Source organism: Protomyctophum parallelum (genome assembly GCF_964188405.1).
Source record: "Protomyctophum parallelum genome assembly, chromosome: 12".
NCBI lineage: Eukaryota > Metazoa > Chordata > Actinopteri > Myctophiformes > Myctophidae > Protomyctophum > Protomyctophum parallelum.
In genome coordinates this window covers 11967840-11979865 of record NC_139712.1, presented here as the reverse complement: position 1 = coordinate 11979865, position 12026 = coordinate 11967840, and the positions used below count along the sequence as shown (strand labels likewise).

General features: G+C 46.6%; 1 protein-coding gene across 1 annotated transcript in view; it reads right to left on the bottom strand.

Annotated features, from left to right (window-relative positions):
- The window catches only part of LOC310867506 (retinal-specific phospholipid-transporting ATPase ABCA4-like), a gene marked incomplete at both ends in the record, with an annotated part of 107595 nt that overhangs the window by 17949 nt on the left and 77620 nt on the right, over positions 1-12026 (bottom strand). The window contains 7 exon segments of the mRNA XM_083777620.1: positions 1497-1626; positions 3674-3797; positions 4908-5055; positions 6405-6520; positions 8776-8953; positions 10321-10490; positions 11157-11231. Of these exon segments, the coding sequence (XP_083633746.1) occupies positions 1497-1626; positions 3674-3797; positions 4908-5055; positions 6405-6520; positions 8776-8953; positions 10321-10490; positions 11157-11231 (941 nt within the window).

Sequence of the window (12026 nt, the reverse complement as noted above, 5' to 3'; positions counted from 1 at the left end):
CTTCTGGGGGGGGACGGGACCCCCAGAATTATCTCTATTGGGCCACGGACCCCCATCTCAAAATATGTAGTTCCAGAAGCAAATCATTTCGTTAAAAATGTTCGCTCTGAAATATATATTCGATGATTTGTGCCACATTTTAACTTGAACTTGTAGGTCTGCTATTTTTTTTTAATCGTGAAAATGTGCCTCAAATCTTTGAATATATATTATGGCAGAGAAAAAAGAAAATAAATTTAAATTAAAAAACGTTAAAAGGATCCCTGGCTAATAAGACAAATATCCCATAAAACATTATACTCTCATTATACCTCTATAACTAAAGATTAAAACTTAAAACACCATCAATATTTTATTTCTTTCAAAAATAGAGAATCATTCACTCAATAGGGTTTATGATGTCATATGTCCATGTGTGGTCCAGCCCTGTGGAATATATGGAATGCATGTGCTAATCAAAATAGTTAAAATATTATTTATTATCTATTATATCGCTAGAAGCTCCAAAGCATTCATATTTTGAACGAGAGGCATGTTGAAGTCAGAAATGAAGCGCGTAGTATATCCGTCAGATCAAAACCTGGATTAGGAGAGACGAGGCATTCTTTCTGCCGCGCTAACGGCTAACCGAACGGTAAGCTAATATGAAGGCAGAGCCTAGGACAAATAAAGAGGATAGAGCACGGAGGTGTGGCCCGGTCTCCTGTGGGAGACCGGCACATGCTCAGTGTAAACAGGAACTGCGATGATGGGAGTGTTCCAGCAGAGGTGCTATAGATAGAAAGCTCATAACTTGTGATGTAAATAATGAGATCCAGAACAGTTGAGAATTAAACAGCAGTCACCCTTCCCCTTTCAAATGTTTTGTATCATCCACAGCACTTGAATGAACAGTATCCATGTTCCTTTGTCATTTCACAAAAATTTAAGTTTGACACATTTACTAAAGAACATGGGAAAATCCACAAAATAAAATATACAAAAACATTAACATTTAGTAAATGTACTTGTCCTTTATCTTTCAGTCTGTTATACACAACATTTTTCCACAGTTATGAAATCGATATACTTTTTAAAATAAAAACAAAATCAACTTTGTACTATTCTCTTTTTGTGATATCCTTTTTATTATTTCAGTTCGGTGTCAGCAACTCTCATGCACCTCTAGCACCTCTGTTGGAACACTCCATCATCGCAGTTCCTGTTTACACTGAGCATGTGCAAACCTCCCGTAGGAGCCTAGGCCACACCTCCGTGCACATTCCTCTTTATTTGTCCTCCTAGGGCAGAGCGAAGCGACGGGTGCCTGAGAGTCTCAGTAAAAAAAAAAAAAAGGAAAATAAAATCTGAATATTCTTCTCTCGCCCGATAGACATTGAGGACGCGCTAGGACGTGTACAGTACATACGTCCTTTGTACGCGCCAATTGGGTTCCCTAGGACGTGTGGAGCCGCCCTACGGGCGGAAACATTTAAAGCGTTGTGGCGTGTTGTTACCAGACGTCCATGAAGAAGCGGTACTGGATGAGGACGGTGAGGGAGAAGTAGACGTAACCCTGGACGCTCAGGAAGAACAGCTTCTGACCCAGGAAGTCCCAGCTGTACGGGTCTGGGTGGTACTGCTCCCCTACGCAACGCAACACAACGCACGCAGGAAGGCAGGGAGGGAGGGAGGGAGACAGGCAGGCAGGCAGGCAGGCAGGCAGGGAGGGAGGGAGGCAGGGAGACAGACAGTCAGGGAGACAGGTGCAAAACAACGTCTTATTTCAGCGATAACATGAAAGCCGTTTATACACTATCATTTACCTTTTTAACCTTTAAGCGTGAAGTCGAAACATATCGGATCTATATCGATCACTCAATTTTAATACAACGTCTCGAGCACCTGATAGGCCTCTCAGGCACGGCCTTATCCTGGTTCTCCTCGTACTTATCAGGAAGAAGCTATTTTGTCAGCCTAGCCGACTTTGTATCGGACAATATTGATTCCGGTATTCCACAGGGCTCGATCCTTGGTCCTCTATTGTTCTCCCTCTATATACTGCCGTTGGGAGAACTCATTAGCGCCCTCGGAGTGAATTTACACTTCTATGCGGACGATACGCAGCTGTATCTTTCCGTAGCTCCTGATGACCCCTCTGCCCTTGACCCACTGCTATCCTGTCTGTCCAACATCAAATGCTGGATGAGTGAGAACTTTCTCCAACTGAACGAGGATAAGACAGAAGTTCTTATAATTGGCTCTAATGAGCAAAAATAATTGATAAAAAAAATAAACTCGGTAACCTATATGTAGGAAGTAAGTCGAAAGTAAAGAACCTAGGGGTTATTATCGATTCAGATCTGAATGTTAATGCGCACATTAATCAAGCTACCAAGACAGCTTTCTTTCATCTTAGAAACATTGCACGTATTAGAGCATATTTATCTTTAGATGATGCTAAAACATTGGTCCATGCTTTTGTATTTTTTCGATTAGACTACTGTAATGGCTCCTCTCAGGCCAGCCTTATCGATTAGACTACTGTAATGCCCTCCTCTCAGGCCTGCCTTATCGATTAGACTACTGTAATGCCCTCCTCTCAGGCCAGCCTTATCGATTAGACTACTGTAATGCCCTCCTCTCAGGCCTGCCTTATCGATTAGAGTACTGTAATGCCCTCCTCTCAGGCCTGCCAAAGAAGTCAACGGACAAACTCCAACTTGTTCAAAATGCGGCTGCTAGAGTACTAACTAGAACTAAAATGAGAGAAAACATCATCACTGCATTGGCTCCCAGTGGTTTTTAGAATTGATTTTAAAATTATTTTACTTGTTTATAAATCCCTAAATGGTCTTGCACCTCCGTACCTCCGTGACTGCCTACCTAGATATGTCCCTAACCGCCCCCTCAGGTCCTCCAATGCTGGCCTACTTGAAGTGCCTAAAATAATGTGCACAAAAAAATATGGTGAGGCAGCTTTTTGCTTCTACGGCCCAACAGCCTGGAATAAACTACCATTCGAGCTCAGACACGCACCCTCTGTAGACATAATCCCAACTCAAGACTCACCTCTTCACTCTCGCTTTTAGTTGAGTTTTAATATGCACGTTCCTACCCTGCCCTGACTGATTTGCTGCATGTGGTGTTTTTATTTATTTTATGTTCTTATATTCTATTTTGTTCTTTGCCATTGTTCTATCATTTTAACTACTTGTGTTTTATTGTATTCTATTTTTGTGTCCTGCCCTGTAAAGCACTTTGAGCTGCATTTATGTATGAAAGGTGCTATACAAATAAAGTTTATTATTATTATAGAACAGATTACATTCTCCATCTCATTTACATAATTATATTATTCTATCCTCCTCGTCTTTCTGAGGGGCGCAAGGCGCTTAGCCCCTCCCACGCACAGCTTTGTGTGTACCAAATTTGAGACGATTTGATTGGCTGAGCACGGAATGTGATGAATGATGATGATGAATGATGCATGGCGATGAGAGCGCCCTTCACGTCACACAAGTGTGATTTTTATTCTTCCACGGGTGACCTCGGACTTTGAGCCTAATTATATTGAATTATATTTTTCACATTTATAATCTTTGTCGTGCGTGCGTGCGTGTGTGCGTGTGTTTGTGTGTGCGTGTGTTTGTGTGCGCGTGTGTTTGTGTGTGCGTGCGTGCGGTGTACCCACCAAAGCGGGCGTAGACCTGGCTGGCAGCGTGGTTCATCGCCATATCGATGAGGCCTCGACCCAGACAGTAGTGAGGACACACCAGCAGGATGGTCTTTAAGATCTGGTTGAACTTATACAGAGCCTGATGGGAGACATGGTGGTCTGTAAGATCTGGTCTTTAACCCATTTAGACCTGAGGACGATTCTACAAATACCTTCTAATCAGTTTTCTGAAAGACGCATCTTTCTATGTCAGCGATGCTAGGACGTGTAGCGTACGCGCGCGTAATCCACGGAGCTCTCCGTGGTTTTGACCAGATGGATAGTGATAGGGAAATATACTTATTCCCTTAGTTAGTTCATATACACACTTTAACCCATTCTGACCTGAGATCAGATTCATACGAGGTTTCCGCCGGACACACACTGGTCTGATCAACCTATTCTGACCTGAGATCAGATTCATACGAGGTTTCCGCCGGACACACACTGGTCTGATCAACCCATTCTGACCTGAGATCAGATTCTAAAAATGTCAGTCGTTCTTCGATTTTTCAAAAAATAGCAGACCTACAAGCTCGTAGCGCGCCACTCGGTGGCGCGATATGAGCTTGTAGATCTGCTATTTTTAAATAGCTAAAGCACGACATGATGCTAACACCAAAATGGGTTCCCGTTCAGAATGGGTTAAATTCTGCTTTGACATGTTTAACTTTTAACTTCAATATGTTTATGCTCAGTGGAGCATGGGCAGACAGGCGTGTGATCCGAGACGCAGTGCTGCACGACGCGTAACACCAGCTCATTTCTCAACGCCGCCCGTCTCCTGTTGAGTCTGCGTATACGCGCAGCACCGCAGTGCGCGCTGATCTTATTCTGTGGACTACACGTGGCTCTTGGGCTTTGCTTGGCATAGTTTCCAAAGTAAAACAAAATAATAATAATGCTAAAGTAGAATCCATAGCAAACTAATATCAAACACGACACTGGAGCACAGAACTGACTGACACAGTGAATAGCAGGCAGGCTGACAGTATAGTAGTATAACGAACCACTGTGTTAAAGAACATAATATCTGTACCGTGGTGGAACCCAACAGGTCCAGATGAAGGTGTTTAATAGAACATAACATCTGTACCGTGGTGGAACCCAACAGGTCCAGATGAAGGTGTTTAAGAGAACATAACATCTGTACCGTGGTGGAACCCAACAGGTCCAGATGAAGGTGTTTAATAGAACATAACATCTGTACCGTGGTGGAGCCGAAGAGGTCCAGGATGAAGGTCACGGCGCTGCTGTTGATGCCGATGAACAGGTTGAGGCAGGAGAGACAGACGTAGGCCGTGGAGGGGACGCTGAACACGTAGGAGAGAGGATACATGAGAGGGACCACCGCCCACCTGGGGGAGAGAGAGACAGACAGGAGAGAGGATACATCAGAGGGACCACCGCCCACCTGGGGGGAGAGAGAGACAGACAGGAGAGAGGATACATCAGAGAGACAGACAGGAGAGAGGATACATGAGAGGGACCACCGCCCACCTGGGGGAGAGAGAGAGACAGACAGGAGAGAGGATACATGAGAGGGACCACCGCCCACCTGGGGGAGAGAGAGACAGACAGGAGAGAGGATACATGAGAGGGACCACCGCCCACCTGGGGGGGGAGAGACAGACAGGAGAGAGGATACATGAGAGGGACCACCGCCCACCTGGGGGGAGAGAGAGACAGACAGGAGAGAGGATACATGAGAGGGACCACCGCCCACCTGGGGGAGAGAGAGAGACAGACAGGAGAGAGAATACATGAGAGGGACCACCGCCCACCTGGGGGGAGAGAGAGAGACAGACAGGAGAGAGGATACATGAGAGGGACCACCGCCCACCTGGGGGGGGGGAGAGAGACAGACAGGCATGTTACTGAACTCGTAGGAGAGAGAGGATACATGAGGGGGGACGACCGCCCACCTGAGTCCTCGAGGCACGTCCCACTGGGAGGAGACCCCCGGGGCAGACCAAGGACCAGATGGATTATAACTCCACTGGGAGGAGACCCCCGGGGCAGACCAAGGACCAGATGGATTATAACTCCACTGGGAGGAGACCCCCAGGGCAGACCAAGGACCAGATGGATTATATCTCCACTGGGAGGAGACCCCCGGGGCAGATTATTGCATTACTTAATTTACAATAAGTCTACAGAATTAGATAATGTAGAAGAATTGTTATTTTGATCAACGTTTGCCAAAAGCATGGCATTGTAGACAAAATCTTATCCAACGACAAACAAAATATTCTTTAGTTTTGAGTCTGAGAGGCTAAATGTCATCAAATGGTGGTCCGTGGCTCAAATGGGTCTGAGAGGCTAAATGTCATCAAATGGTGGTTCCGTGGCTCAAATGGGTCTGAGAGGCTAAATGTCATCAAATGGTGGTTCCGTGGCTCAAATGGGTCTGAGAGGCTAAATGTCATCAAATGGTGGTTCCGTGGCTCAGATGGGTCTGAGAGGCTAAATGTCATCAAACGGTGGTCCGTGGCTCAAATGCTGAATAAATAAATATAAGACCTCGATGTGAAAAGCGTTGACGACCAACAGAAGAACTACGTTACCCATAAAACAGCAGCAGGGAGAAGAACTACGTTACCCATAAAGCAGCAGCAGGGAGAAGAACTACGTTACCCATAAAACAGCAGCAGGGAGAAGAACTACGTTACCCATAAAGCAGCAGCAGGGAGAAGAACTACGTTACCCATAAAGCAGCAGCAGGGAGACGAGCGGTTGGATGTTCTCCGGCGACGTGTAGCACTTCTTATCAAAGGCCACGAAAATACACACAACCAAGGCTGCACTGATGGAGTAGTTGATCTGGAGAGAGAGACATAGAGAGACACAGATAGAGAGAGAGAGAGAGAGAGAGAGAGAGAGAGAGAGAGAGAGAGAGAGAGAGAGAGAGAGAGAGAGAGAGAGAGAGAGAGAGAGAGAGAGAGAGAGAGAGAGACAGAGAGACAGAGAGACAGAGAGACAGAGACAGAGAGACAGAGAGACAGAGACAGAGAGACAGAGAGACAGAGACAGAGAGACAGAGAGACAGAGAGACAGAGACAGAGAGACAGAGAGACAGAGACAGAGTGACAGAGAGACAGAGAGACAGAGAGACAGAGAGACAGAGACAGAGAGACAGAGAGACAGAGAGACAGAGAGACAGAGACAGAGACAGAGAGACAGAGAGACAGAGAGACAGAGAGACAGAGAGACAGAGAGACAGAGAGACAGAGAGACAGAGAGACAGAGAGACAGAGACAGAGAGACAGAGAGACAGAGAGACAGAGAGACAGAGACAGAGACAGAGTGACAGAGAGACAGAGAGACAGAGAGACAGAGAGACAGAGACAGAGAGACAGAGAGACAGAGAGACAGAGAGACAGAGACAGAGACAGAGAGACAGAGAGACAGAGAGACAGAGAGACAGAGAGACAGAGAGACAGAGAGACAGAGAGACAGAGAGACAGAGACAGAGACAGAGAGACAGAGAGACAGAGACAGAGAGACAGAGAGACAGAGACAGAGAGACAGAGAGACAGAGAGACAGAGAGACAGAGAGACAGAGAGACAGAGAGACAGAGAGACAGAGACAGAGACAGAGAGACAGAGAGACAGAGAGACAGAGACAGAGAGAGATGTTGAAAGTGGTAAATACGGTAAATGAATGGTCACAATAAAACGCTTGTAAAGATTGATATGAAAGCAGATTAATATATGTATATTAAGAGCTTCTAATGATGATCAGCTCGCACCTGGGCCCGGGTGCCGACGCCCTATAAATGCCTGCTTCCCCAGTCCTTCCCCAGATCTGTTCTTTTCATTTGCCTCCTGCACCTTTTCCACCATGCACTCTTTTCAACATTTCTGTTAAAGGGACACTTCACCCTTTTTGCAAAAAAGAATGACGTTTAGAAGCTTTAGAACACTTCCTTGGGGGTCTTTATGTGTGTAATATGTGGTTTTAGATATTTTAGATTGAAGCAGTGAGCCTAGTGTCTCTGATGTCATGGACACTGGGCTCACTTACTTCCTGGACTACATGTTGTCTCAGTAAGACAGCTCTCCCCCCTATCCACAAGGAGGAGCAGTGCACCAAATAATTATGGGAATTGTAGTCCAGGAAGTAAGTGAGCCCAGTGTCCATGACATCAGAGACACTGGGCTCACTGCTACAATCTAAAATATCTAAAACCACATATTACACACATAAAGACCCTCAGGAAAGTGTTCTAAACCACATGTTACACACATAAAGACCCCCAGGAAAGTGTTCTAAAGCTTCTAAACGTCATTAACATATATTATTTTGCAAAAAGGGTGACGTGTCCCTTTAATACATACAACACGCACACACATACATTTCACTCACGCATACACGTGCACTACACCACTGACTACTGATCTCCACACTTCATCTGTTTATTCATGATTCATCGTTTGATTACTTATTTTTGGTTTAATCAATAAATTATATTTCTTTGGTAAACTGCGTCTCCCCTGTTTTTTTGTTGTGTATCTTGGCACCCCCTATAGGCCAGGTACATAACAATTATAAATAACTAGCCCTTACCCGTTACCCGATATCCCCCCCCCCCCCTTGTGGCCGCGGGGGTACTGCACCCTGGGTGGTTTTCGCATTTTTAATTCACTAATAAATTCATTATTAATTCATAATTTGTTAAAGGTATATTCAGTGATTTCACTTAATTCAAATATCACTTATTTTTTTGTTTTGTTGTGATAATCCTCTACTATAGAGTGTACTGACCATATATGTACTGACCTGTCCCCAGTTAACCCCTGGGGGTCAAAAAACCATAGGTTTCGTTTTTGACTCTCTATCCTGATTGGATGAAAGGCTTAGGTCCCAGTCAAAAATGTTTTTTGAGTGAAATCACTGAATATACCTTTAAATTGGAAAAAGGGCTTCGTTACGCCCTCCATAGTATTATGGTCAATGCCTGTGTGAAAAGTGGGAGCGATTGGTGCAGGCGGTGAGGAGATACGGCAGTTACAGTGACACACACACAGACATTGGCTTAATTATAGTATGATGATGATATGATATATGATAATACCGTGTCCCAGATGTAGTTGGCCATCCAGTACACCAGGGGGCTCACGCCGCTGACGAACTGCAGGTGCTTGGCCTGCGTCACCCTCTCCTGGACCAGGTAGAGCACGAAGGAGGCCGGCACGAACGACATGGAGAAGATCACACAGATGGAGAGGGCCGCGTCTACTGAGACGCTGAGGCTGGGGAGGACAGACAGAACGACATGGAGAAGATCACACAGATGGACAGGGCCGCGTCCACTGAGACGCTGAGGCTGGGGAGGACAGAACGACATGGAGAAGATCACACAGATGGAGAGGGCCGCGTCCACTGAGACGCTGAGGCTGGGGAGGACAGACAGAACGACATGGAGAAGATCACGCAGATGGACAGGGCCGCGTCCACTGAGACGCTGAGGCTGGGGGGGACAGAGTGGGGGGACAGAACGACATAGAGAAGACAGACAGAAACACATGGAGAAGATCAGTCTGGAGGAGACAGAGCCACATCCACTGAGGTGCTGAGTCTGGGGGGGAGGGAGCGGGGACAGAACCCCATGGAGAAGATGACGCAGCGACAGACAGACGGTCTAAAGAACCTGCCATGCAACTCCCTGCAAACCAGAGCCATAGAGTACAGACAGAGTGACGACATTGAGGGGGCAGAAAACAGCCCCGGTGGTCACATGGTGGTCCACATGGTACTCGACTCCATGTAACACATTCCTCCGTAAACCTCTATGGCTCTACTCGCAAACCAAACGGTATAGTTGCACGTAGTTGCAAGCGACCACAGTGGCAGTTCGTATACGTGAACTACGCGACCGCCATTAGGATCCCAGGAGTTGCTAGAGCGCCATAGAGGGGGTGTGGTCCTCACACAGTGATGTCATAGAGGGGGGGGGGGGGGGGGTGGTCTTCACACAGTGATGTCATAGAGGGGGCGGTACTCACACAGTGATGTCATAGAGGGGGCGGTCCTCACACAGTGATGTCATAGAGGGGGCGGTACTCACACGGTGATGTCATAGAGGGGGTGGTACTCACACAGTGATGTCATAGAGGGGGTGGTACTCACACGGTGATGTCATAAAGGGGGGGGGGTGGTCCTCACACAGTGATGTCATAAAGGGGGCGGTACTCACACAGTGATGTCATAGGGGGTGGTACTCACACAGTGATGTCACTGAGCTGCTCCTTGGTGAGGTTCAGAGGGTGATGTCATAGAGGGGGCGGTACTCACACGGTGATGTCACTGAGCTGCTCCTTGGTGAGGTTCAGAGGGTGATGTCATAGGTACTCACACGGTGATGTCACTGAGCTGCTCCTTGGTGAGGTTCAGAGGGTGATGTCATAGGGGGCGGTACTCACACGGTGATGTCACTGAGCTGCTCCTTGGTGAGGTTCAGAGGGTGATGTCATAGAGGGGGCGGTACTCACACGGTGATGTCACTGAGCTGCTCCTTGGTGAGGTTCAGAGGGTGATGTCATAGGTACTCACACGGTGATGTCACTGAGCTGCTCCTTGGTGAGGTTCAGAGGGTGATGTCATAGGGGGCGGTACTCACACGGTGATGTCACTGAGCTGCTCCTTGGTGAGGTTCAGGGGGTGGTTGATGACGGTGATCCCGTAGGTGTCCAGCGGGGCGTCTCGGGGCAGGTGGGCGCGCAGGACGGCGTTGTTGGCGACGTTCATGAAGGACACCGCGGCGTGCCAGCCCTTGTTGTTGTACCACACCTGCACCCCACGGAGAAATGGGGCATTTATATAGCGCACGCACACAGACACAGACACAGACACACACACACACACACACACACACACACACACACACACACACACACACACACACACACATTCCAGGGGGTCCCCAGCCAAAACACCGTTGAGACCCCCTGCTCTAGTCTAGGATGAGGTACAGAGGACAGTGAAGATCATATTTAAACCCATTTAGGACTGAAGTCGATTCTACAAAATGTTTAAAAAAAAAACTTGTTTCTATATCAGAAACCCTTTCATGTCAAGGACCCCCAGAATGATCTGTATTTGGCCGCCGATCCCCATCTGAAGATGTGTTGTTCCAGGGACCTCCTCCCAGGAGCAAAGATTTGAGTTAAAAACGTTCACTCGGAAATCATATATTCAAAGATGTGCGCCCCATTTTCACGATTTTTCAAAAATAGCAGATCTACAAGCTCAAGTATAACACAATGCTTAACCCATTCAGGCCTGACGTTCAAAAATTTTCTGAAAGATTTGAGGCACATTTGAACGATTGTTCAAAAATAGCAGAACTACAAGTTCATAACGAGCTTGTAGATCTGCTATTTTGCAATAGCTCGAGTATAACACAATGCTTAAAACACCAAATGGGGTTCCCGTCCTGAAAGGGAGTGAACTTGCCTTGACGTTGTTCTCAGTCTCCAGGTATCGCAGGAACAACCCCACGTCCTTCAGAGTCTGTCTGCAGCGCTGGCCCTGGAAACACACAGACACTTTCACTGGAAACACAGACACACTTTCACTGGAAACACACAGACACTTTCACTGGAAACACAGACACACTTTCACTGGAAACACAGACACACTTTCACTGGAAACACAGACACACTTTCACTGGAAACAGACACTTTCACTGGAAACACACAGACACTTTCACTGGAAACACAGACACACTTTCACTGGAAACACTGGAAACACACAGACACTTTCACTGGAAACACACAGACACTTTCACTGGAAACACAGACACACTTTCACTGGAAACACTGGAAACACACAGACACTTTCACTGGAAACACACAGACACTTTCACTGGAAACACAGACACACTTTCACTGGAAACACACAGACACTTTCACTGGAAACACTGGAAACACACACACTTTCACTGGAAACACAGACACACTTTCACTGGAAACACTGGAAACACACAGACACTTTCACTGGAAACACTGGAAACACACAGACACACTTTCACTGGAAACACACAGAGGCACTTTCACTGGAAACACTGGAAACACACAGAGGCACTTTCACTGGAAACACACAGACACACTTTCACTGAAAACACTGACACACTTTCACTGGAAACACAGACACACTTTCACTGGAAACACTGGAAACACACAGACACACTTTCACTGGAAACACACAGACACACTTTCACTGGAAACACAGACACACTTTAACTGGAAACACAGACACACTTTCACTGGAAACACTGGAAACACACAGACACACTTTAACTGGAAACACTGGAAACACACAGAC